The 27,973-nt window shown below is 33.7% G+C and overlaps 2 protein-coding genes across 5 annotated transcripts; one reads left to right on the forward strand and one right to left on the reverse strand.

Moving 5' to 3' along the window:
• The first annotated feature begins 175 nt into the window (after positions 1 to 175).
• Positions 176 to 13,676, forward strand: Usp47 (ubiquitin specific protease 47). 2 transcript variants are annotated; one of them, XM_066398530.1, is made up of 20 exons: positions 176 to 409; positions 514 to 630; positions 2,379 to 2,585; positions 3,217 to 3,526; positions 4,583 to 4,822; positions 4,969 to 5,189; positions 5,249 to 5,460; positions 5,530 to 5,744; positions 6,124 to 6,596; positions 6,990 to 7,197; positions 7,825 to 8,000; positions 8,061 to 8,280; positions 8,341 to 8,553; positions 8,658 to 8,845; positions 11,035 to 11,094; positions 11,371 to 11,583; positions 11,636 to 11,812; positions 11,905 to 12,079; positions 12,136 to 12,355; positions 12,517 to 13,676. In XM_066398530.1, exons 3-20 carry the CDS (start codon positions 2,382 to 2,384, stop codon positions 12,686 to 12,688), a joined length of 3,897 nt encoding a protein of 1,298 aa, XP_066254627.1. In that variant the 5' UTR covers positions 176 to 409; positions 514 to 630; positions 2,379 to 2,381; the 3' UTR covers positions 12,689 to 13,676. The 2 variants fall into 2 exon arrangements, with proteins under 2 accessions (XP_066254627.1, XP_066254626.1); XM_066398529.1 differs by having other exon boundaries at positions 554 to 630.
• A 211-nt stretch (positions 13,677 to 13,887) lies between these two features.
• On the reverse strand, positions 13,888 to 27,498 carry LOC136414476 (uncharacterized). Of its 3 annotated transcripts, none has more exons than XM_066398516.1 (6): positions 24,838 to 25,315; positions 16,933 to 17,158; positions 15,228 to 15,330; positions 14,981 to 15,006; positions 14,528 to 14,836; positions 13,888 to 14,240 (listed from the first exon to the last, which is right to left on the reverse strand). In XM_066398516.1, the coding sequence occupies exons 1-6, from the start codon at positions 24,844 to 24,846 to the stop codon at positions 13,990 to 13,992; spliced, it is 924 nt and encodes a 307-aa protein (XP_066254613.1). In that variant the 5' UTR covers positions 24,847 to 25,315; the 3' UTR covers positions 13,888 to 13,989. The 3 variants fall into 3 exon arrangements, with proteins under 3 accessions (XP_066254613.1, XP_066254614.1, XP_066254615.1); XM_066398517.1 differs by lacking the exon at positions 24,838 to 25,315 and adding an exon at positions 27,233 to 27,498 and having other exon boundaries at positions 13,889 to 14,240; XM_066398518.1 differs by lacking the exon at positions 24,838 to 25,315 and adding an exon at positions 20,177 to 20,286 and having other exon boundaries at positions 13,889 to 14,240.
• Positions 27,499 to 27,973: the final 475 nt, after the last annotated feature.

Here is a 27,973-nt window from a genome sequence, read left to right on the forward strand (position 1 = left end):
CCATATAATTTCAATTTTTATCGAATCTGCGAAAGAATATCTCTAAAATATTGCATCGAACATCTAAATTTACTTACACTCGTTTCCACATTTCCTACATATACCGATAATCCCGTTCTGTGATGTGAAAATGTGACATATGACTACTTCAGATTTATTTCTGACAGATGACGAGAATGGCGCCGTGAATTTCTCACCTGTCAAAGTTCCTCCAGAAAGATTTTTTTTCCCCAAGAAGTGTAGAGTTGCAGATTCTTTTCCAGAAATTGTAATTTGTCTTTAAATTTATTTCTCCATTTATAAAGCAATACAATTCGGTGTGTGTTTTCGAATTTGTACCGGGAAAAGGGACGTAATCGTGCTTATCAAATTCAAATGACGTAAACAAATTTGTTCCCATCCTCAATAGGTAATATATGTAGTTCTGTCACTTCATTGCTTCAGAAAAAAAGTGTTTTGCAATAATTTAATTTGCAATTTCTTACTATCTTTCAATAGAATTTATTTAAGCAGATCCAACTATTTGAATTTTGCATCATCATTTTAGTCATAGTGCTCTTCAATTCCCAGTTTTGACTTTCCCGAAGAGGGGTAGAGAAAACCGCCACAATTTGTCCGATTCAATATTTGGTAAGTCCCACTAGTACTAAGTTTGACCCCAAAGCTGGTTTTAGAAGTACAACTTTAGTAACATCTAAATTTATCTGTTGGAAATGAGCCAGAATGCTTTCTGACCTGAATGGAAAACAATATATATTCTATTTTTGAAATTGCATACACTCCTGGTTAAAGTTGATTAGTAGATTATTTGGGTATTGTTCATATCTCAATTTCAATTGAATTCAGTAATCTGCTCCTTATTAGGTATATTTCATAAGCAATACGAAAATTGAAGGCCAAACTTTTTCAGACATGAATATGTATATTTATTTATGTAGAAATTTGATATGCAGTTAAAAGAAAAATATATAAATTTATTATCTTTTTTTAGAAATTGTATGAATAAGACTATTTCATAAATCTTATCAGAAAATGTAAAATAATCCTTTTTATTTGATTTCTTAGAAATATTTTTTTCTGTCAAAATCATTAAAAAATGGGTGAATTCTGGTACTTTTAGTTTACCCCACCTATATACATAGTATATATAGTATATGGTATACCACTTAGTACTTAACAATATCTGGAAAACAACAACACTGTAGCTCTTTGTTTTTTCAGTTTTTCTCATAAAAGAATCACAAAAAAAATAGATCATTGAATGTTTGATTGCATCTAGGTATTACTTTTTCTTAAATTTATATATTATATTGGATGCTTTCTATATAAAAAATTAAAATCTATATTTAGTTTTTTGGTTTATGTTATATTAACATCAATGCATTTTACGTAAGTTAATTTTAGCAATGCCAAACTTCTAATGCTGAAAGAGATTATCTTTAATTCCAGTTGTAAAATCATTACTCAAAAATCTATCAATTTCGACTTAGAAAATTGCAATACTAAATAATGTGGTTTTAGCAAAGGTTATGTTGCTAAACCACATGCTTCTGAGATCTGTTATGGAAACAAATAAAAAAAATAAAGCCATAAAGATGATTTTTTTTAGTAGCCAATTTGCAACTCTTTTTCCCACTCTGTATTTCATTAAAAAAATAAACTACAGTAAATTGACAATTAAAAGTAATCCTTTTGGTCTGCTTTGTAAATAATGAAGCCATCCCTTGTACCATCTTTCAATTTAAAAACTTTCTTTTGATGTTTTAAATATAATCCTTAAATAGTTCCAATTGCAGTAAAAATCAAACAACAAGGAAAAAGAATTTTCAGTAAATATAAACAGGTAATTAGTAATTTATTTTCTTTTTTCAAATAATTTGATGTTTTATTTGAATTGCTTAAGTATCCAGTTAGAAATTTGCCTGACTCATTTGGTAGATCTCCTACGATATCATTGGCAAACATGTAACCAACTTTAACCGTGGGAGAATACTATTAATAATACAAATTTGCCAAAATTTTCTATTTTGGCGGAGATACCAATTTTTATGTAAATATTCCCAAAATAAATTGGTCTGTTTTGTAATTTTTCTATGTATTGTGCCACTTATCAAATGTACCAACAACACGATTATTTAAGATTTTTGTTTTTTTAATTAAAGTTTGCCTTAATAACCCAAAATTTACATTATATATATTCAACAGTAATAAAAATTTTGAATAGAGAAGTATATTAACATTTGATTAAAGGGAGACTTGCAAATAAAATAGAAGTTTCCTTACAAAGTTAAATTTAATAAATGATAAATATACACCTTCCATGTTCTGTTTCCCAATGTCCCAATTAACAAACTAGTTTATAAGTATTTTCTTTCCAGAAAATGGTGGGTCTGGAAGATGAAAAGTCAATTAAAGTGTACTTGCTGGATTCTACGAATATATCCATGCGGGATTCTCCTAATGAATTCTATATCATTGTCACTCCATCAAAACAGATAGAGTCGATATTCATGCAAGTCGCCGACAGGTTTACACTGTCTCCAGAGGACATCGAAATTACCTTTAAAGTGGATGGAAAAGATTATGTAAGTACAAAGTATTTATTTAATTATTCATTAATAGGCTATGTTGCACTTTTCAATTAGCATTAACGACCGTAATGGCTGTAAATAGCAACACTTCATTCATTCAACTCTAATTTTAAGTACAGAAAATATTTACACGTCAAGCATACAAGTTTTACATGTAAAAGACGCCAATGCTTTGCAAATGAGGAGATTTGTTACAGACAAAAGTTTTGTTCTATTGAATTTTCATATTATTAAAATAGATTATTGTGGTGCAAAACAGTAACTGAATACCAGCTTGGAAACTTATGGAGGATTATGAAATTCTAGAACTAGTCAAATGTACAACATGAGGTCGCGTCGTTTCTAAAGCCCTGAAGTATGATGAGTAGCCACAAATCTCAAGACTTTATCATTAATGTTCTCAAGTAAAATGTTTTAAAATTTAACAGTAGGTGTATTTGTATATTATTATTCATTATACAAACACATTGATAAATATTTGTGAAATAATATTTATCGAAACGGCCTTAAGAGAATTACGAAATTATGGTTAATGTTTCAATAATGGCGAAACTAATAAGGAAATATTATTATAAAATGTGTTAAAGTATTGAGAGTACTAAGTATAAAATATTTTTCTATTTAGGCTGCTTTAAGTCCCCACAAACAAAAATCTCTGGTGGAGGCGGAATTGTGGTTGTGGGCGGTACGGGGAAATCTAGAATTCGAATTTGCGGTTACGTTATCCAAAAACAAAAACATGGCCTTGTGTTACGGGTCGTCGGACATTTCAGAGGACGAGTTACATTTAGGAGCTTCCGCAAGTCCCACCACTGGAGAATTGACAGTGGAAACTTCTGATGAATATTCCAATTCTACACTGCCCTTTTGCGATCTCCCAGGATTCGATTATAACCAGGGCAGGAGAAAGGCCACGCAGCTCAGTCCAGTTGTAGGTAAGAGAATTTTTATTTAATGTGAATAAAAATTCGATAATTTGTGACAAATTATAAACATAGTAAACCATAAAACCGTAGAAAGTACGTTACGACAGTGTTATCCATCAGTCGAATGATGAACTCCAGTGGTGTATGTATATGTGTAGAGATGAGTCCAGCAGTAATCACTCATAAAAACAAATTAGCAGTCACGTACCAGAATGCTAACCAAATCAAATCATTCACTGCCGGTTATGACTCCTCTCACTTTAGGCATTCCAGCACCATTTATTCTTTTTATTTTATACGTTGTGGTATACATGAATGAAAATAGTCCATAGACAGAAATATGTTAATTCTCTAATTATAAAGCTATCTAGTAAAGCCTCTAATGTTTTCAGACACATTGAAAGCAAAATGTTAGATGAGGTTTTTAAAGTGTAACATAATATACTCCACGTATAATTTGGGATCCTTTATATCAATCTCGTAATAACTCTTAGATAAAAACAATAATATTTCATATACAGTTAAAACGTGAGATAAAAGCTCATTATAGTTTACATTTACAAGGTTACAGGTTTTTCTCTCATAATAATTATATCTACAAATGTTTACTTGTTCAAAAATTTCAAATTCTCGTCCGGATTAAGTCACAACTAAACTATATAAACCGATAAAGGTAAGTGATAAGCGTCGTATTGTGTTAATCACGCTTCTATTGCTTATTTGCTTTAGTTATAAATAACTAGCTTTATTATTAATTTTCTATACAAATACGATGTTTTGAACTGTTTGAATTGCAAAGCGTCTGAAGGGGAGTTTGGAAGAAAAATGGTGATCTATTGAAAACTATTTTTAATATACTCGTACTTTTTGAAGAGATATGTTTTAATAAAAACTTCTGGTCGTGTACACGGAGGTGGAGCAGGCAGAGTTCATTTATAAAAAGAAAATAACAATTACTGCTTTACATCCGAATGTCAATCAAATCGTTACTTACCAGGGTTTGCAAAAGTAATTTTACTTATTTAATTATCGGTTTTTATTCATGACTTTGTTTTTAATTTACAGCGGAGTCACCAAGCTACGTCGGCTTGGTCAATCAAGCCATGACATGTTACCTAAACAGTTTACTGCAGGCTCTATACATGACTCCGGAATTTCGCAACGCCTTATATAACTGGGAATTTGACGGCGCCAGCGAATCGCGCTCAATCCCTTATCAGTTGCAAAAACTATTTTTAAATCTGCAAACCTCCACCAAATCGGCCGTAGAAACCACCAACCTCACTACTAGTTTTGGATGGCAAGGTAACTAAGTTTGTCAATTCAAAAATAGTCTAGGTAAATGTAATAACTAAATAGAGTTCATGGAAAAATGCAGTGATTAGCAATAACATGTTTTAAAACGAGTATAATGCTCAGTTGTGGTTTAATGACCATTTAATTGTTGTAAGGAAGTGACGCATGGCATCAACACGATATTCAAGAGCTCTGCAGGGTTATGTTCGATGCTTTAGAACAGAAATTCAAAGATACAAAGCAGGCCAATTTGATCAATGATCTCTATGAGGGTAAAATGTTGGACTATGTCAAATGTTTGGAATGCGGAACTGAAAAATCCAGAGAAGACACGTTTTTGGACATACCCCTGCCGGTTAGGCCTTTTGGTAGTAATGTAAGTGTACTTAAATTTTATGGAGAAATATTTTAAACGTTTATCTCCGTTATTTACAGGTGGCATACAATAGCGTAGAAGAGGCACTCCGGGCATTTGTGCAACCAGAAACTTTAGATGGAAACAATCAGTATTTTTGCGAGAAATGTAACAAAAAGTGCGATGCTCATAAAGGCTTGAAATTTACAAAATTTCCCTATTTGCTTACGTTGCATTTGAAACGGTTCGATTTTGATTACAGCACCATGCACAGGATAAAGCTTAATGATAAGTAAGTATTTTACCTGGGATGGTTGGAGCTTTTCTCATCAAATATTGAACTTTTCCTTCGCCATTTTAGAGTGGTGTTTCCGGAAAAGCTTAATTTGAATTCGTTCATCCCGCTAAGTAGGAACAAAGCGGAGTATAATAATCTCGGTGAAGGAGAATCTTTGACGAAATGTGATGATTCCAGCACAGCGGATTCTGGTTCCGCCGATGATGAAAGCTGTCAAGGTACCGATTTGTCATCGACGGTAAATGGGCATGATGATAATTGTGCGGATAGTGATGAAGGTAAGTTGCTACATTGAAAAATTGAGCCTTTGATGCGCCAATATGTTTTGATTTTCTAACAAAGTCCTTACGAAATCCTGAAATTTTACTAGTTAATCTGAAATTCTAAGATATGCAGAAAGTGTATTTGGATCTATCCAGATCCATAACAAAAATGAGTTTGTTACGATTTTAGGGAACGTGTCAGTACTAATAAATTTGTGATTATGTTGTAAAAAAGTATGTATGTAAATTTGTGAAACCTATGTGTTGTACGTATTTTGCTTCCCCAAAAAGTACATCAAATCATCAAATATCGAAGGTTATACTTGAAAATTCAGAGCATTCATGATCTAATTAATTCAATAGTTGATCATCAATTTGTTATTTTTATTATCAGGTATTGACGTGAGTTCGGGCACAAATCACGTAAACGAGCAAAAGGGACCATACGTATACGAACTATTCAGCATAATGATTCACTCAGGCAGCGCCTCAGGGGGGCACTACTACGCTTACATCAAAGATTTTGACAAGGACTTGTGGTTTTGTTTCAACGATCAAAGCGTCAGTCCGGTTACCAGCGAGGATATTAAGAAGACCTACGGTGGCGGCCCTCACAGGACTTATTATACTGGAGCCTATAGTTCTAGCACGAACGCCTATATGTTGATGTACAGGCAAATAGACAAGGAACGAAATTGTAGGGCAATCACCGTCAAGGATTTTCCTCCTCACATACAGAAGCTGCTGAGCAATATGCGACAGAGAGATGAGGAAGAATTGATGAATAAAAAAAGGGAGGATGGGATGGTTAAGTTGAGTGTCTGGTGTTATCATCCCAGTGCCAATGGGCTGTTCCACACATTAACAGTGAGTATTTAATTAATTTTTCTAGTTCATGTAAACTAAAAATTCAAGAATTGTTAACATATTGATTATTCAGTGTTTGACAAAGAAGTACTCACATTTTTATTTGATTTCTTAATTATCGACTTTGATAATCATTGTATATTTTTATTGCTGTTGAATACTCCGTATTTCGAAAATGAAGCGATTCCGAACGTCTGTTTTTATTTTATTTTTTTCTTATTTCAACTCAAAGAATGTCATCTTAAATTTCCTCCATATGTTTAGAAAACACCTTGTATAATATATCTTTAAATAGTTATTCGCTATGTATGTTTATAAACTTCTACACAGTTTTAAAATTTACAAGGTTTTATTTTTTTATTTGGCTGATATGAAGTCGCTCCTTTGTTACAGACTTACTTGGAGGCAACTCTTCGCGAAGTTACGCAACTCGCCCACACCAGATTTAAATTAGAGGGAATAGTGGATGTGAACGATTGTCGTCTAGTAACTTACAACAAGTTCCAGGAATGCGTCTTCTGCAGCTTTGAGTCTGATGAGACGATGCTTCAAGACACCCCACGTATGGTCAACGAATGGATGTTGGAAACGCGAGAACCAGGTTAGTAATGTAATTTGATATTTGGATAAATGTACGCAACTGATTGGAAATAAAAATACATCTGTCCAGGAATTTTTCCGAATATTTCCGTCGTATGTTAAACAGTAAATTTGAGAAATACAATTATCGAAATATTACATCACTTGGCAGGTACCGATAATTGCCCGCTACCTATCGATAAGTGTCCAGCACGTATCAATCAATCATATCAATTAATTAAATTTAATTAAAAAAACAAATTTCGTAGCAATATATATGGCGCCCAATTCCTTTATTCAGGAAATATTCATATTTAAAAACAACGAGAAAATTTTGTATTCAAGTATATTTTCTTTAAAAACTGCATTTGTTCATTTTCATAATTTTTCATTCAAAATATAAAAATAAAGTTATGCTATTTTATATTGTTAATGTAAATTCTAAAATTCGGGAAAATACTCCCAGTTCACTAGTTCCAAAAGTGTGCCACTTTTCCCCGATTTATCCAAAATATCCCGTTTATGAAATCGGAGGATTAGAGTAACATACCGCATAATATTAAAAATATACAGTTTTTGATTTCCATTAAGAAATTTAATATTTTTACATGTTTGTTCTGCATTTAATATCTATTTTTCATGTTTTAAGAAACCAAATGGAGGACTTTTAAACCTGGAGGAGTAAACATGAAAGTATATCCTATCAATCTTGAGACTGAAGAAATAGAAGAGCCTAAAATTGTAAGAGTAGATGAAGGTGAAACTGTAGGCGAACTTAAAGAAGAAATAGGATTACTCTTATCCGCAGATCCTTCCTCCTTACAGGTAAAATTCATTGTTTTCAAGGTGGAGTATGAATATAGAATTATTCTTATTTTGATTTAGGTTGTTATTGGGACATACAGCTGTGAACCAAAGTATTTTAAAGATGATACCGAGATAGTACAATTTGAGTCCAAATCTTTAGACTATAGAATCTATGTAGCTAGTGGAACCGATAAAGATACTGAGGTAGTAAAAAGGAAATTAAACAAATTGAAGCGGCTGATTGAAACATATACTTTTGTGATTTGTATAAATATCATACTACCAGAAACCGATGAAGGTAAGTCTGTTTTTTTCCAATAATTTTAATACGTTTGGCAGTTTTAATTACAATTTTTAGCCACCCTGGAATCACTGTCAATTCCATCGCTAGACTGCAACCAAAACGTCGATAAACCAGAACAAGTTTTCGATAGCGAATCAAATTCGCCAAGTTTGAGGGTTTCACCGCAACCAGGGGCAAGTGTAATGGGCGGAGACGCCTATGACCAAAGCAACAGCGAAGACAGTAGCTTGAGTGAAAGTGATCGGACTTTGATCGGAGATGCTCCAAGTAGGATACCATTATTTTTAGTTAAATATTATGGTTTTAAGCTCATTTCTTATGGCGATTATTTCTTAAAGTTGATATATCCTGAAGTTTTGACTGTTCTACAGCTGAATATATGGGCCTATACCACGATGCCGTTTCCCCCACCGATCAACACATGGCGTCGCCGTCGGATCCTTGCCAAGACTCGTACAACCATGACGTCTTAGGCCACCCGGGGGAGGAAATGTTTTGGGACAATACAGATGCGCAGTCCGAAGCACAAAAAGACGTTCCTCAAAATTATTATTTTAAAGTACGTATCTCAGATTAGGTATGTAAGCTCTTTTTCCGCTTAAGAATCCACTTATAGGAAACTGAAAAATTAATTGTTAAAACAAAAGTATTTTCGTTATAATGCTAACACTTCTACAACTGATTCTAACTAGCTATTTGCAAACCTAAATTTAAAAATATGACATTAATGGTCTATAACTAAATAAACAAATTATAATATAAAAGGTATAAAAATAAAGAAACGGAGGGGAGAAGGCGGAAAATTTTCAAACAAATATTTTATAAGAAATAGACAGTCAATGCAGTAGTGTATTGATTTATATAAGGATTTTAGGAATTGAACTCTTCTACGTGTCGAAAGATGCGATTATTAAAAATGAGAAATTATTAAATTATACTGATTACCTTTAGGCGGGTAGGAATTAGAGGCAAATCATGAGAAATTCGAGAAATCTTTCACCAAAATTTTATTATTTTGTTTAATTAAAGAGAGTATAATTGTTAGTTTAGTAGGAATTGCAGGACGTTTTTTTAAAAGAGGCGTGGAAAGTGAAGAATTGTTTGTCGAACACTAAGTGAAATTTAAAAAAAAGTTGAAATGTTATACAATTCTCGGCCCTCATCCCGCTGATATTTTTATTTTTTTATAATTTGACTTTTCTTTGATCAAAAACTGGAATTAAAACAATCTAAAAATAGTCGATAACTGTTCAAAGACTGATGTAAAGCTCATTATTGAGGTATATGAGGAAACGACCAACACGCCCCTCTATGTTTCTAGATGAATAATTGAAACTTAAAAAGACGTCTCTGATCTGGAAATGACAAATTAAGCAGTCATTTCTAAAAATTCTTATTATCGTATGGCTTTGCATTTTAAAAGGAATTCGACGGTGCTCTCAAAAAGGATTTCCGCATTAAGGACAAGAAAACTGCATTTTAAAATTCATTTTGTGATTATTCGGCGTCGCATTCCTAATCATTGGTACTAAACAGGGAAAATCATTTATGAAACAAACAATTTAATTACAAAACTGAGTATTTCGCTATGTGGCAACATTTATGGCGATCTCAAGGGAAATAAAACTGTTTTACATGTAGTTTAAACCTGCATATAAAAAACATATTTTGTTTTCATAAAAAAATATATTTCTAGAGCTCATGGACAGGTACTATTCAGTCTTTAAGGAAGGGTGACAATTATCTCATTGGTAAATTACTGCAGAAATATTTGATCAAGACTGTTTTGAAATGAGGCGGAAGCTTGTACACGATCTATAAAGGTTATATAGGTAAACTTGGTCTAACAAAAGATTGTGCCACCTGTGCTTTATTATTTTGATTGTTATAACAGGTTGTTTTATTATAACTGACGTTGATATGTATCCGTCATTGTACGTATGACCAGTTTTCTGTAAATTTAATATATTTTTTTGAATTCGAGTTTTGTAATGAAGTAAAATTATTCAAATGCAATTTATACAACAAATAATGTTTAGCTACTTCAAACCATCTTTGTCGAAGAAACCTGACGACGGAGATAAATGTTTTAATGACGGAGACGAAGCAGCTCAAAATTCTATGGATGAAGGCAGTGGAGATTTCGACTTCTTGGGTACTCTGACAAAAACAGACGAGTTGTGGAATGACTCAATACCTGGCAGCAACCCCGTGGAAATAAGCTTAAACAGACAAGAACAAAATACCAGACTGCTCGTCAAAGCATTAGACGAAGGGATCGCAAAATCAAAAGTAGATCTTATACAACTCCACAATCGTATACAAACTGACGAAGAAACAATCCCTAAACAATTGGAAGTGCGTAAAAAACTGAGGGATTTGTGCAAAGAGCAGACGGAACTTGTTTCGACGCAACTTTTAAAATGGAAACAAAAAAGCGAGCGTTTTGAAACTAAGATGAAGGAGTTTGAACAACAAGTTGAGTCATGGCAATGTATTATCGAGAGGGCGAAAGAAATGCAAATACAAGACGACATTCTGCTTGACGAAAATCTATAATCTTTTAATATGTATCTCCTGTAATGTAATAAAAAGAAATTTTGAGTATAGCACCATCAACTTGCTTAAAAAATACAAATGCAAAATTTTAACTTTATGTGGTAGTGGGAAAAGTAAAAACGACTTATAACTTATAACGTTTTAAACGACTTATAATACAGATCTTAATAGTTATTATATTATTAACAGGTGGCAAGTAGAACGATTGTAAGTCCAGACTCAGACGAAGGAACAAAGTATAGTTGCATGGTAAGTAATTATGTATGATTTTTCAAAAGTTGTTGCATTGTATTGCATTGCTACTGAGTAGACAATATCGGTTAAATAGAAAGATTTACTACATTTTGGCGCTCGAAGTTTGAAAAGTATCTAATATGGATTTTATGTAATAACTGGATTAAGTTTCAGCACTTAGAGTCTTTTCCAGAGTGAGCCGTTAATACATTTACTTAAAATCGTAAAAACAAAAATTAGAACTAACAAAACCATCTTTTTATTGTCAAACTTCATTATTTATTGGTTTAGGTTTTCGTAGACAGAAGGATGACTTTGGAAATGTTAAAGAAACACTTTGAATCGGTTCTACGCATACCATCAGACTACTTCAAAGTTTTTAAGTGTTTCAATTTGGAGGAAGAATGGTCCCGGCTAAAAGACAACTTGCGATGTATAAAAGATGGAGAGAAGCTGATATTCAAACTTGGCCGGGTATTAAAAGAAGACGAATTTCAATGCAGGGTACGTCGTTTTTTAGTACTCAACAATTGTGAGCATAATCGTTTTCTTGCAGGTTTACGACTTAAAACCAGACACGACGGATCCGAACGTGTTTATGTTTGAACATATCGTAGCCAGATGTCAGACGGTTGAATCGGTGAAAAGGAGCATTTTGGATAACGTCAAAAAGAGGCAAAACATAGATATTCCTTTCAATAAGTGCCGATTGCGGGAGAAAAATTGGAAAAAGGTATGTTAGACAAGTTTTTTTTTGTTTTTTCTTGAACTGTTTAAGATCGATTATAGTACGATATTTTCCTATAGCATAGTTCGTAATTTCAGCCTAAAAAAGTGTATCTAGATGATCAAAAATTCGGAGAAGAGATTGGTACTAACTACAATTTTGAAATGTACCTTCAAGAATTATCAGAACCAGAGACTGTGACATCAAATAATCAAGTAGTAGTATTTTTGCGAAAGTTTAGTCCTCCGGAGTTGACTTTAGGATCATTCCAAGGTAACAACTTCCAACTTAATTGAAGGATTATCATAAAGACGTTATTTTAATTTCAGAGGCTGTTCTAGATATCTTAACAATGAACCACCTTAGGTCGAAAGTGTCGGATATAAGCGGCATACCTTTGGAACATCTAGACATAGCTCAAGTGAAAGGCAACTATCCATTTGATATGCACTTATTAGAGATAAACGATAATTTAGAATGGAATCCGAACGTAGAAAATTTGGAACAGTGGCCTTTGAACGTGGACGACGGGGCTATGTTCTTCTACAAGTAAGTAAATAATTTTATGATCAATAATTGGGAAAATTTTTTGGTAATTCAGCAGTGGTCGCACACTGACACAAGTAACTGTGACAATTAGACAAATTAAGTCCAATTAAGGAATTTACAATGAGAAGAATTATCGTCTAACTTAATCAATTTTTTTTCAGAGACCGTAGAGAAAGTTTGAAAGAGCTCACGACAGAGGAAAGAAGAGAAATCGCCCAGAAGGAAGACACCAGGTTAGGTAGGGTATGTACCAGATTGGCCGGTAGAGAGCGCGCACTCAAAATATACTTACTTGATAATTCGCCTTCAAAACTAGAAGACGACATAGACTGACATGTCCCTAGAATTTACGACTCTTTCATGTACTGCATTCTTAGCTGAGTGTAACAGTATACAGGTTGTTGCCAAACAAGACCCGGGCGTGCGTTATATTGTATAAGATTATTTTCGTGTTAGGTATAAGGGGACGGCTGGGTATATTGGGTTTCATGTGACAATATGTTTTTCCGCATGTTTTCAACCCTCGCCTATCTAGAGCTGTCCTACTATGTTTCGCTTTATTTGTATATTTTTAGTTTGTTATCCATTTCAAAATTTGTTATGTAGGACTTAACCCACCGGTGGCCGTTTATTTAATGTTTGAATTTTTGTATACTTAGTAGCCAGATATTTTTTATTAAAAAGGCGAAAAAAGTAATCAAACTTTGTTGTTTAATGGGTATGCCTCGAGGTTAATACAAAGTCGTTATTTGTGGATTGGAGTATTACAGGTAAGCGTAAAATTATTCTCATGATATTTCCAGATTTTGCTCAATTTTAAACAAAATTTCAAGTTGTCAGATCACATATTTTGAGTTTAAACAAAACGCTTTGCAGTTATAGTAACCAACTGAAACATGTCATTAGTTATTTAATCGATTACAATGAGTAATTTTGGATGCCTGTGCAAAACTTGTATAATGACCTCTAAAGCTTCACCAACGAAAATTAAACATGTTTCAAAATTATAAGTCCATATACCAAATATCATTTCTTTTGGTTCATTTGTTATTTATATCTTTTAAGTTCAATTTTAAGATGCGTTAACAATAACATGTTTGAAGGTCCTTATACAACATTTTCCTTTATAATGACTTTGTAATGTAAGTTATTTCTTAATTCGTTATTTTTTTAATTGACCCAAAATTATAAATGGATCATAATTTTCAACGTAAAATATGCTACCTTGATTTTAGTCTGTCCAGTGACATTCTGGTGGATTGTAACAATGTTTATTATCAGGCAGATACAACTTTATTAATAAAGCCATTAATATTTATAAGCGAAGTCTTATTATGTTTTTAACAAAGTTCTACAACAACATTTGAGAAACTGGACCATTCCTTGCCCTTCGTGGCTATCCTTAAATCCGGAAAAAATTTAAACCGCTACAAACAGGTAGCTAAGATAAAAATTATTCCCATTGCTTTTCAAAATATTACGAAATCTTGCTTTTTTTCCTTCAATTCTGCATTCCAATCTATAGTAACGAAAAATAGAAAAACTTTTTTAAGTATATTCTTTACTGATAATTATTTACATCCTCTATAGTCTTTCGACATTCAAAGTAACCAATAATGAAATTCTTAATCATTTCAAACATAGTTCGAAATTATACTACAATTCACATTTTCACCTATAGAACCCAAATTAATCTTGGACCTCTGCATTTCTAAATTCTTACTACAAACTTTTGATACAGTTAGATTATCAACAGTTTCGTAAGGGCGTTCTTGTACTACTGACAAATCTGAATAGTACGCACTGGACGGTGCGCTAGATATAGGGAGTTCAACGGGTGTGCTGTTGAACGCTGAGTTGTGGTATACTTGAATACTGCTTATATCTAAAAAAATATATATTTATATATATACATATATATATTACCCATTTGAGTTTATGACAGGAAAATAATAAAACTTTAAGCCTACTTAATTACTTTTATATGTGATGATGTGAGGAATGCCTATATCATTTGGACAAACAGTAGTTTCAAAATTTCTTGATCCAAAATCTTAAGATTTAGATCCAGATTTAAATAATAAATTATAAATATATCCATTAATTTCTAAAAAACTTTCTAACATCAAAAAACATTTTCTTCTAATACATAACTCTTCTTCTTATACCTACCTTCAACTTTCCCTTCCGATCCCTCTTTATCCAACTCATCATAGACGACCTCTTCCACATTATACTGTTCCTCCATGTGAGTGTAATGGTTCTCCATCGCATGGGAACCGGGAGATGTGTTGAGGTTGTTGGTTGTATTGTGATTTCGCCGTGCAAGCCACGACCAAACCACGTTGGTATTTGTGGTTGACCCGGATATGGTTGATAGGTTAGGTGCCACCACTGGACTAAATTCCTTATTGGCTGGGATGGTGATAGGGGGGCGTGTCGATAAGTGCTGGTGGTGGAGGGAAATCCCACATTCAGTTTCTGGAAAATATATGAAAAGATAAAGGATTTAAGAGAAAATTTCTCTCAATAAAAGAAAAGAGACTGCTTTTCTGAAAGTGATTGTGTAGTTTTGGGGAAAAAAAGGAGTAGTTGAAAAGTTTTCAGAAGAGAACGTTCGCTTACCATTTAGTCCTACATTTTTGAGTCTCCTAAAACAAAAAAATTATATTATATTATCATATTATAATATTTATTTGGAATTTTTCATTTTAATTATTTAATGGCAAGTTTCGTTTGTATCAACACATCAACCAAGTTTGAATTAAGTCATAATTCAACGGGATAATTTGGACGTTAAATTTTCATGTTTTTTTTGTATATTTTCATGTATTTCATGACATGCTTATGTCTATTAAATAATTTTTTTTACCTTTTGCACCGCGTCACCACTACCATAATAACAGCACCTATAAGAGCAGAGCTCAGAGACACTATGACTAATGTCAGAGCCCATCCCAGTTCACCAGCAAACACTGAAAGAAAAGATCATAACTTTAAAGTTATACAGCGTTTTTTTATGTATTTTTTCAAAATTTACTCTTCTAAGTAACATTCGCCAACTTTACAAAATATGGCTTTGACTTTGAACTGAACAATCTGAAATGAAGTTATTGAACATAGCCCTGATTAATACCATTAATAGTAATTCCGTTGCCTGAAACAGCCGGACGAAGCATGTTGGGTGCAATTTTGTAACGTATTTAAAGCCTTGGAGAACATACATTTCACTTCCTTTGATCAGTATGTACAACTTTTTGCGATAAGTACTCTTTGCAAAAAAAAACATGTAATAAAACCACCTCTATACTTGTCTGTCCAGTTATTTCAAACTTCACAGCAGATTTACGCATCCCATTTATATTCCTTCATAGAGGTTCAATAATGCAGGTGCCTCCAGCCAAAAACATCGCGAAAGTGTATTGTAATTGCGTAATTACAGTGGTGGAATTGAGTAATCTTATTTGCTTCACATAAAGATTAAAATTGAAAATTTAGAATGGGTTTGTGTCAAGATTCCACAATCGCCTATGCAGGTACTATCGCTCATCTCAATGAAAATCTCCAGTCCATTTGCATATCTCGCATTGCTTATCCGAACGGAAGAATATTTAATAATGCCAAGTGGCAAAGAAAAAATCGCTCCGAGCAAATCTGATTTTGAATGGGAGATGTAATGAGATCAGATAAGTAATTGGATTAAAAATCGTCGAGTAGAGATAGAAAAGGCGTTTATGCATAATCTATCGTCTATGGTAGGGAGTATGTGAATGTAAAATATTGTAAGTTTCAATTATTTTTAGGATTCTAATGAATTCCCTTATAAATAAAGAATTCGCTGTGTGCTGCGTATACCTGGGAATCCGAATGCGGAGAGCAGAAACTAAAATATGTAAAAAATGCAGTACAATAAGGTATTTCTGTGTAAATTTTTGGAAGCTACATTTGGGCCACCGTGTAGAATTAACGTTGTTATTGTTTTAATTATTGAAATTCTTATTTGCCACCACCGTGCCAGTATCATCAAACCAAGTTCAGGACCATCTACCCCTTATCAATAACCGTCTTTATTTGCTACATGAGCTTAGACGAAGATAAATGTTATGGCCTTGGTCCTATTACGCTACGAAGCAAAATAGGCCTTGAATATACTTTCACGTACGTTATATCCTTTGTCTTCATTTAATAACATGTATTAGAAAAGTATGATATAGACTATGAAGGCGTGTGACAAACGTTTTGGGTCATATGTGGATAAGTATAATGGTGGTGGCAAATGATAAGTTAAATAAGCAAAAATGAAGATTTTTCATTAAGTTTTAGAGTTTGATGTCGAATAATTTTGTCGGTAGTTTGCCGGAAATAAAAAAATCATGAAGATTGATCAGAGATGAGCCCAATTTCTGGAAGATTTTGTGCAATTCTAATTTGAATAAAAAGAAAATTATCAAAAGGTCTTCATATATAGCACATAGATAGATTGGATTGGGCAAGAAATTGGTATTTAAACTGCATCGTTTTAAAAAGTGAAGATGTCCTTGAGTCGACACCGCTTGTTTTTTTTTTAATATCCATACCTCTGCCTCTAAAAGTCATAATGGGTTTTTCCTGCATAGCCCAAGTGCATAAATCGCAAGTGGTAACCTCGTCCTGAATCATATCTTCAAGGAATAACGGCCTCGGTGGTGGGGGCAAGAACTGGAGAAAACCTCCCTCACAAGGGTCAAAGAGGGGATGAGGTGGAGGGTCTTCATCTGGTAGGGTCAAATGGTCACTGTGGTTTAAAGCTGAAGGAACGTCATTCTAGAAGTAAATGTAATTTTCATTAAATTTCATTATCTTCGTTGAAGGACGAAAAGTTTAGGCAATGAAATATGCGTTTAAGTAATAAATTATGAAACCGCTCATTTGAGTCTGAATCGATAAATCATTTCTGTCGATCGACGATAAATAAAATTCTCTTCGGTTTGAAAAATATTATTGATTCATTATTAATTTGAAGATCAAACGGGCCGTTTCAGCTGGGCTTTTTAAACTATTTCAACTATTGTTGTAACGAAAGGAATCTCAACCTGACTCATCAATCAAGAGGCTAATAAAAGTAAGATACAGTTAAATACTCTTAGGCTAATTTCAACCATTTTTTGCCTATTTAATTTCTATGAAATGTTTTTATCTGCATGTCATCGCTTCTCGACCCCTTTTACGGTTAATTGTTAATAATTATCTTAAGGCATTTCGTGTCACCAAATTGGGGATTTTGTGGTATCAATAAAAGCAGCCAGCACAAGGTAATCATAATATCCTTTATTGAGCAATTTATCGTGGAACTGTTGCCATCGTCGGGTGAAAACGAGAATCAAGTGACGGCTATCTTCGGAGATCAGCGGATTATTGAAGATAAAAGTGAAGCTGTGAATGAAGGAAATGGTGTTAACGATTCAGATGTGGTTAATAGACAAGATGAAATTGCCAGGGAGGTAGATGTGGCTTTTACTGTGACTACTGCAAGTTTCTTACCCTGGGTGCAGTTGCCCCGTTCTTTGCGACTTTATTTAAGAGCGAATACTAGAAAACGACGGTTACCTACTACGAGACTGTTTCAATTTCATATATAGCCAGCTGGGATTTTACACAAGAGAAATGGAAGATAAAAAGTAGGTCGTAGCTTGATCATATGCCGCAAAATGACGTTCAATTTAATTTTTGATAAAGGAGCCGAGTGAGGTTATGTTGCTTTATTTACTTTTATCAACATGCGTTCTTTTGTTCAACAAATTTCACAGCTTACTAGATATGAAACTTAATTGATCTCTCTGTAGAAGGCAGTAACCATTTCCTTTAGTCGCAGTTCGATAAAAGGGTAGTGATGACAAACGAGAATTTATATAGGTAAAAATTGCTCATTTTATATTTTTAAATCAATTGCTTCTACATGAAGTACATCTACCTAACCGCCTCCAATGGCTTAGAGCGATTTAGAGGGAAATTCAATACAGAAACACCGCGTTTATCTCTACGTACATCACGTGATGTATTCGCGATAAAGTGATGAACAATGGACCCGTAACGCTACGGTTCATATAACATAAAAGGTAGGTGTCGACCGCAAGCTTCCAAGAATGTCGCACAACCAGCGAAATACACCATTAAATTTAACTTATGACAAGATAGGAGAAAGGGCCCTGGGATGAGACAAGGTAGCAAATCATCGCACACTGAAAAATGAACATCAATGGCGTATTGTGTTCTTGCTTCGAATGTACGCCCGTTCGGATATGCAAGTGTGCTACATTAAACATATAGGTGCGGTTATTCGTGTCTGATTTTGCCCTTTTTGCGTGGTGCATTGTATGAGGAGAAGAGATTTCTCATGAATATGTCATGATTAAGAAGACGATTTATAAGCCAGCTAATACTGAAGGAGAATTCACATACAGGATACATATTCACGTACAAATAACGTCAATATGATCCAGTAGGTCGGTTTTCAGACTTGCACTCTCCAGATTTAAGAATCACTGTCATATATATTATAAAAAAATGTTTTATAATTTTCAAACTGAAACACCCTATATAGGGTTGCTCATTAGTGCGTCAAAGTGCGATAACTCAGTAAATATGAGTTTTAGAAGGAAATCTTTCGTATTAAAGCTTTTGGTCATTAGAGGTGTCTGTTTTAAAATTATTCTCAAACGTACAGGGTCCATCATAAAAGTGTGGTAGTACCAAATTATGTGTTTTTTAATGGAACCCCCAATTTTTTTGCCATAAATCCGAAAATTGCAAAAAAATCGAGACATTCCATTTCAAAAACGTGATTTGGTTCTACTACACTTTTATAACGAACCCTGTACATTTAAAACTAATTTTAAAATTCGCACCTCTTAATGACCAGAAGCTTTGATAAGAAACATTTCCCTCTAAAACTTATATTTACAGAGATATCGCAATTTGACACACTAATGAATAATCCTGTATACTCCCTAGATCAGTAATTAGCTTCTGCTACCTGGTTCTGGCCAGTAGAATGCTTCTACTAACAAACACTTTCCATTAGAACATGAGTCTTCAAATCAACAGTATAAAGATATCATCCACCGTTTTGTTAACAGCTTTTAATTACATTCATTCACAGAGCTTCACTTAAAGCTTCAATTTCACGTTATTGGCGAAACAAAGCAGTGTTTACAGCGTTGTTCGGACAATTATTGTGAACACGGTCCTGCTTTAACAACACCGCTCCATTAATTGAGCAATTAAAAAGTGTTTCCCTTTTAAAATATATGCCATCTACCTCTTAATTACACACTTTTATTGATGCTGAAATTATCTTCTTCGTGGCTGATGATGGCCTTTACGGCGGTATGTATCGAAGTGTTGCGAGATTGAAGTTTCGACGACAACAAAGGCGTGTTGATGAAGAAATTGGGAAGACTCAGTAATTATCTTTTTACTCCTTACTTAAGTGGTTGGTGGGTATTTTAGAGCATCTCGGTATGATGAGCGAAACAGCTTGGTTTTGTATGAGAAGATATTTTAATAGATTCTGCACGCTTTTTTTCTGATTTGATCCCTGGAGGCGCAATGCTCTGCCGTATTTTTACCTACTAATGTCTCGGAGGTACTCATGAGTTAAATGAACCATTACAGAGCATTGGCATTTGAACTTCTGCTGTATAAGTGAATCCACCAATTTTGCTTTATTATATGGCTCGTTAAACGACAGCAGCCTATTCAAATATTCCCACTTTACCATTAGCATCGAAAGTAACCGTATAATTAATAACTATTTCCAACATAAGCAGCTTAAGTACTTACCTAATACCGGTGCATTAACCGAACAACTCTTTAAGTTACTCCCCAATTAAAAGAACATCATGTTTGCACATACGGCTTGGAGTGTAATTATTCTTTGGCAGCCTATGAAGATGTGAATAAATATTGCCTGCTGATATTATGCGTGGGAAGGCGATGGTTTTCTTTCTTATAAGATTTTCGTAGGAGAGATTAGATGTATTTAAGAACACATCGCTTTTTAAATACAGACATATAATTGATTGCTTAATAAACACCGTTATTTTCTTTATCTGATGTCTATTTTCTACGCTGCTCACATAAAAATCTTCACCACTTCACTTTTATGGACGTTAGAACATGAGAGTTGAGTTCTCGTGATTTAAGTTATTAAGATTCCACGAAATTGTATATACGACCAGAAGGTGTTACCTACTCGTAGATATGCTCAATCAAGAAGGATTATAGCGACTGTACATCAATTATTCATGTTAAAAAAGATGGCTGAAAATGTTTTCTAAAAGATGATGAGGCCTGGACCTACATATCTGGTGCAGCCGAGGGCGCAAAAAGAGAGTTTTTGCCTTGCAAGTTTTAGCTTTTACGCAGGAGTATGTCCAACCATGATGAAGTAAGTAATGAAATTATAAAATGGCAATTTGCAAGCAAGTCTGCTTGGCGGTTATTCCATTGATTGCAACTGATTATTACGTATGGATGAAAATGAGATTGACCATAGCCATAAAATAAAACAGATAATTGAAGCGATTACTCAAATATGAGATTATTGACTCCGAATTTAATTATTTTGATATTACTTTGTTTTAATCACTTCAATTTTTAATTTTGGTTTTCTTCATTTAACCCTTATGTTGACTTTGATTAACATTTCAAAGCAATTTTTTATTGCTACATTTCGTCCAATTATTCGTTTTATTTTATGGCTATTTGTATTTAATTTCACTCTCCATTTGGCGGTAATAATCAATTGCAATCAGTCGAATGGCCACAAAACAAATTTGGTTGGAAATTTCTACTTTGTAATTTTATTCATATTTATTGTATCTATAGCGTAAACGCAAAAAATTCTAAACTTTTTTGCTGCTTGTTCCATTAGATGTGGTACAAACGTCGCTTAACACCAAAAATAGCTGATGAAGAGCTTTTTAGGCATTAGTTCTTCTAAAAGAGCTCATAAAATTAAAGACTCGAATGCGTACACTGTCTAACATTTAGTTTCAATCCTGCTGAAACCACAAAACGAGCCTCATTATTCACAAACAAAATCAGGAAAAATTCCTGCAAAATGCACCAATAGCGGTGGATCTCTCATTAGGACGGCGGTCAGAAATGAAAGAGGCCAAACCTATTATTTATGTAAAGTTGGTCGTGGTTGGAAGGTGGCCTTGAGCTGCCAGACGACCCGCGATGTCTTCATCAACTTCGTATGGGTTTAGTCGAAGAAACAAAAAGAAGTGAGTAACAGAGATGGCCTTTTGACGACCATGTAACGACTATATCGCGGGTTATTTTGATGGGGCTTGTGCTTTTATTTGCCGATAAACGCTTTTATAATGAATATTCCCATTGTTTCGTTGGTATAATAAAATGTATAGAGTGATCAACATACAAGGCGTTGAAGGCCTAGAGGGCGCTTCTCTGGATGAAAAAAACGCTTGAAGTGGAGTAAATTGCGCTTATGTGAGGTAAATCACACCTCCAAATGTTGCTTAATGAATTTGATTCAATGAGATAAAATGAAAAGACGACTAAGTCCAGAGATAGAATCAGTCAACGATAAATCGATGAAAATCTGCCGAATTTTATTAGGAACAAGCAGATATAACTCAAAAATTGTATTTTTTTTAGTTTAGGGGTCAATAGAACAAGAAATTATTGCACATCACCAGATTAAATTGTACCAGCTAAAAAATCTAATTTTTCGAATTGCCCTTTTGCTCCCAACGAGCTTTTTGATATATTTTTTAGGAAGTCTTTGTAAGCTACGTCTTAGTTTCAATACAAAAGAAGTGTTTTAATGTTGCAGATCCTTTGCAGTTTGCAATAATAAATTCATTTATTATTATATCAAGAAATTTGACGATTTTCTTGACATAATGGTGGATGGAATTCACGCACATTTGTTTTTGTTAAGAGCAATGAATTTTCGAATTATTTTATAATAACATATTGTATTCGTTTTAAGTCCAGTATCCTCGTATCTGATTCGAATTTCATGGCTATTTCTTCTTTCTTTTAATTTAAATATGGATTTTTGAAATTGAATTTAACCTTACTAAGAATTGCGCATTCAACAACTTTTTCAATACAAACATTTTTTACCTTCTTTTCCTCGCTTTTGTTTTACTCTTCCCTCATTACTTTTAAGTGGAATTAATCACCTTCTTCATTAATAAATGCCTATACAAGATGCGTAGAAACTGATTGTTATAGCCAATAAATCAATCTGTAGACATATGAGAAAAGCGGCTATTCTTAATAGTACCTTTATGTTCCTACCGAGGATAGCGATTGGCATATTATACAGCCTGACGAAATTAATTATTTTTAAGATTTACTTCTAATTTTATTTTGTTTTGTTTTCAGGGTTATATTTTTCATTCGCAGCAGAGATAAAAACGACAAAACGCACCTAACAAGGAATTAAGAAATAAATAACCTATTCAAATAAATCCATTAGGCTGCCGGTAAGACATAAAATTTGAATAAATTTCTAATTTATCTATTTTCCGCTATGGGCTGTGGTAAACCAATTATTATAAAGAAGATCCATCCACATTGACTCTACTTAACGTTTAGCGGTTTTTAGCCATCGCCTACGTATTTAGATGGATATTAAACTACCTAGTGTCACGGGATTAAGTTGTAAATATTTTAGTCGCCTGAGAAAATGACTCTGGTACCTAAAAAGGAAATTTCATTAATGAATGTCAAGAGAATATCGTCATAATTATTTATCAATAATTTCGTGTTTCTATTCACATTACTGCGTACGACAGAAAATAGTATATTACACCCCAAGATTGTGAAGAACATTATTACTGCCTGAACGTTAAATTTAAATTCTGAAACGAACTAAAACTTGAGGGTTCAAGGTGCATCACAACTGCAATGTACATATGATTTTTTCAAAACCAGTAAGAAAAAATTATGTCTAAAATGCAAGAAGACGACGCGTATTTGAATTATAACATCAACGGTAATGTTTTGTTTGCCATTCACTTCTATAGCAACCATAACTGAAACAGCAATTACGTGATCACGACACGGTGGCTTATTAGCCCTCTAGTTAAATAATGAGCCATATTCATGTCATAGCAACAATTATTCAACTATTTTTCGAAAAAAGGCGAGAAAACGTACTTCCCAGTCATATAATACAACCAATAATGGTGTCTTGTAAAACTAGTACTAGAGATAGGTATTTTTTTCTAAGTTTGTCAAATGTGGTGAGAGCAATTGAAATCGGTAAGAAAACGCGCATCATTTCGTAACTAGTTATAAAATAAAAGCTTCAATTTATTAACTTGCTTTATAAATGGGACCCAAACCGGGAGGTTGCTGTAGTTCAACAGGTACAGGACGTACCTTGAATATATTCGGATGTATAATAGGTACATTGAAAATTATGGACTAATTAGGATTATATACACGAGAACAATTTGATTGAAAAAACCGCCAGTGCTTTTTCAGATCTAAATTGCATGATTGCATATTCGTCTGAAATTATTTAGAATTTTCGATGCATGCGTTCTATTCAGATGGAAATTGATGGAACAAGTGGTGAATGAAATTCTCAAATTTATACCATCTCCTTGTGATTTCTTCACCGTACCGCAACGTTAGGAAAAGTGTGAACGAAACTCATTAGAAAAATTTATTTTGCGTAATTCTGGTCATGCTGAAATCAGAATCCTACTCGTCACACAAAACTATTCATTTCCTAGCTGGTTATTTAAATTCCCCTTTCACCAAACTCGTGAACCCTTGAATTTGTGATTTCTTTTGGTATGCTTATGATATATGGTTTTACGTATCGCATTTAGATTATTTTTTCTTAATTTTACTCTATCTGTGAGGAGCTCCTAAGGGTTCTGATGGGTGTGCAAAGAATATAGTACTTGTTGGTGAATTTAAGCACTAGAATACACTGCACCCACCTCAAAATATCTTGATATTCTGTGAGTAGAGAATTCAGCTACTTCGAGTAAAGTAAAAAGAACTTCTTTGGGCTTCATTTAAGTTCGGAAAGTCCTAAATTTGTGACAATTTTGGGAGGTAGTCAACACTGAATATATCGTTTTAAGAATCAGCGTTTGGTTTTTGATTGTCTAGTTCTTTTGAGAAGAATCTGAATACCTCTTTTTATGTGTATATTATTTTTCCTAAATAAAAGCTAAACATTTCTTGAATTCAGTAATTCTGTAAGTGGAAAATTTCAGCTAATAATACCAACTAACTAGGCATGTTTCAATTTATTGCAAGTTTCTTGCGATATAAAATTAAATGGAATTAATCGATTTTTCACTTTTCTCAAAACTTTAATGTTTTGGGTTCTGTAGGTTTTCTTCTGACGTTCACAACTTAACTCAATATGTAAGACATATCAAGAAGATTTATAATGATTGATAATGACCAGAACAGGATTGCTACTTCAAACTTACCTCGTGCATTTTCCCTCTATCAAATTGGCGCAAATTTAAAGGCAGGTTTAATCCAAATCTTTGTAGTTTTTTTCCACAATTCCCACAATACGACTTAGCGTATTTTGGAAGCACCTAAACATTTTTTCTTTAATACAAAATAACTTTTTTCTTCTAGTCCTTATTAGCAAAAACGCACTTAAATAGCACTTCGAAATTAGCTAATTAAGTGTAAACAACGTGTTTCCTTATTACAAATTCTTGGAAACCATGACGCCGATCAAACTAATTACACTCGCGAGTAGTGCTTTTTTCGCGTAATTCTTCCGTGACGCCCTAATCGCGGTACTCTCGCGAAGGTACTTCTTCGCCGTCTTCCGCTAAACTTAATCTTCATTTGTACTTCTTCGCGGCGATCGGCACACCACGTGACGTCACCAACAGGTTGGCCACTCCGAAGGTGGCCCATCGGCCACGGCGGTCTGACCTGACGAATGATATACACTTTGTGGTCTGATAAAAAAATTATCGTGTATCAGAAAAGGGGGAGCCTACCTGCGAAACTATTGATTACTGTGGTGGACATGCCGCAGCACCAACGTGATGGGTTAATTTGTTGAATGAATGGGATTTAGATATAGTTATTATACCATCAGATGAGGCCGTTTATTCTAGTTATGAACGTATCTCATATAACATCTTTTGACTTTCTTAATGCTCCTTACGCTTTAGCTTCATGTTGATACTCATGGATAGATGTTAAATATTAGTTTGAGACAGTCAAGAGCACTCTTCAAGCCTGCAAAGGGTATTCTCAATAAGGAAGAAGTCCCTCCCCATGGAATTCTCGGTAAGATCGTTCATAATGGGATAAATTGAATAAGTCAACACTTCATCAGTAAACTTCAGCTTCAGTTTCACCTTGTGATAAATATAGGAAAGGTTACTTGCAGGTACGAGAAATCATCTTTTATAATATTAAAGTTATTTGAACTTTGATTTTTGGTACTTTAATAATGAATCATATACCGGCAAATACCATCAGATAATGAATTTTTATGGGTTTGTTCTCAAAAGCATTCAATAACATACTGCATAAACTATTTATTGTTACAGAGTATAGACAATAACATCCGAATACAATTCTTGTATAGAGATGAGATGTTCTACAATTTTCAATGCATAGTCAAAAATTCATTGGTCATATTTGGTAAGTTTTTTAAGATTAGTGTTCAAACTGAAGTATTTGATGGGTATTCGAGTGCAAATTTCTTCCTCTGACCATTTTCAAGATTCGTCGACTTTAGACACGAATTTACGGCACCCGGTATAAGAAACATTGTTCTTTTTACTATTTAAATTATCATTTGCTACCACTGTGCAAATATCATGAAACCATATTTAGCGTCACTTACCTACTTCCAGTGAAATAAGTTCTGGACACAGGCGCCACGTACGTTACATCTTCTGTCTTCAGTTAAAAACATGCAATAAAACAGGACAGTTACAAGTTAGGCAAAGCTATCTTTATGTTTGAGTAGATCGATATTAATAGTGGTGGTAAATGAAAGTGACAGCACACAAAATTTGCGATTTTTCTTTAATTTTCAGTGTTTGATACTGCTGAATGATTGTACTGATCATTTTTATGTTTTTGAAATTTCGACTCCCTTGAGCGCGGTTTGAATTTATTTCTTTCGCAGATACATGATTATATTGTTTATTTAAGCGGTGTTCCCACGTATCCGCCGCATGTTTAATTCAAGTCTCAATGCAACTTTTGAGACGGAAACGGCACTCATTCTCTTAAACGATATAAAAAGCTGTATTATTCCCACGTGCCTCCCGAACATGCTTTCGAGAACCTGAGTCGAAAAGGTTTTTGAGTTGGAAGCAAAACCCAACAGAGTTCGCGAATAATAAAAAACCACTATGTATTCAGATAAAACATTCCCCATATCCTAATTCGTTTAATCAAATATCTAAAAAATGCTATTTTCTTTAAAATCAGTGCCGCTTACAAAAATCGTTTGTTTGATCCATGTTGTGTTTTCATTATTTTTCTCGCTTGCTTTTTCTAGCTTTTGTCGTTCACTAATTTCTAGTGCCTCGTACACAACAAAACTTTTCAGGTAGGTATTACCTGAAAAATGCAAATTAAACATCTAATATGCAATTAAATGCAATTCTGAACCATTATGCACAGTTGATGTAACATTTATTTCAATTTACTTTATTCATAGACTTCCATCCGTCCCTCCCTTTTAGAGTCTTTATACATTTTCATAAACCCAGTATGTCTTGGCTATGCGAACACAATGCGAACCTACTTCTCAAAAGGTACGAAATAATCGCCCATTGTCTCCGACGACCACAATTCGACGTTGTCATCAAATATATTTCATTTGGCACCTACCCTGTGGTTGCTCTTTCCTCAACATGGTCATAATGAACATGTTATGTCCTTACAATAGGCCGTAACTGGAGGTTGTGTAAGGCTTCGGTCGAAGAACGGGATGCCATTATGCGGGAGACAATCGGTCTTTTGATTTATACTTTTTTGGTGTTGGGACAGGACGAGATTACTCGGCGTCAAGTGTATAAGCTTAAGACAATGGCTAAGGCGATTACAGCGTGGTGTCGTATATAGGCATATAAACCTAACGAGAACAATAATAAAAATTAACAAAGATAAGTAACTTGGCATGAGTGTTTCCTATCTACTATCATTATCCCATAATTGTGAAAATGGTCAAATCCTTTGCTTCATCCAAGAGATAAGAACGACACGATGATGGTGTAACTCAAATATACAAATATAAACATATAATATGGACACTGCATGTAGAAGTATAGGAAATAATTAACTGTTAAAATCTTCAATATCCCTGAGAAATTACTTATTCCAACACCCATTTGTACGAATTATGAACGAAGCGTAACCATATTTACATATTAACACATTCTGGATTTTACAAGTTAGTAAGAACATAAATCAGGATTTCGAATAGATTACTTTGCGTCTCGAATGTTAAACTTTGCTAATGAGGAAACTGACGGAATGTCATGAATATTAATGTATACATAACTTTTCTTCTCTTTAAGCATATAAACATTTCAACAAATAACTAATTATTCACAAACTTACGGAAAGTAC

The sequence above is a fragment of the Euwallacea similis genome, chromosome 17 (assembly GCF_039881205.1).
Source record: "Euwallacea similis isolate ESF13 chromosome 17, ESF131.1, whole genome shotgun sequence".
NCBI lineage: Eukaryota > Metazoa > Arthropoda > Insecta > Coleoptera > Curculionidae > Euwallacea > Euwallacea similis.

Bases quoted from the DNA above. Each gene is read 5' to 3' on its own strand.
- LOC136414476 (XM_066398516.1), bottom strand. The intron at 15,007-15,227 runs GTAAAAAAAATT...TTTTTGTTTTAG, and splicing joins GTGGTGACGCGGTGCAAAAG to GAGACTCAAAAATGTAGGAC. The intron at 14,241-14,527 runs GTAGGTATAAGA...ATATTTTTTTAG, and splicing joins ATCGGAAGGGAAAGTTGAAG to ATATAAGCAGTATTCAAGTA.
- Usp47 (XM_066398530.1), top strand. From the start codon at position 2,382: ATGGTGGGTCTGGAAGATGAAAAGTCAATTAAAGTGTACTTGCTGGAT. The intron at 5,745-6,123 runs GTAAGTTGCTAC...TTTTATTATCAG, and splicing joins TTGTGCGGATAGTGATGAAG to GTATTGACGTGAGTTCGGGC. The intron at 6,597-6,989 runs GTGAGTATTTAA...CCTTTGTTACAG, and splicing joins GGCTGTTCCACACATTAACA to ACTTACTTGGAGGCAACTCT.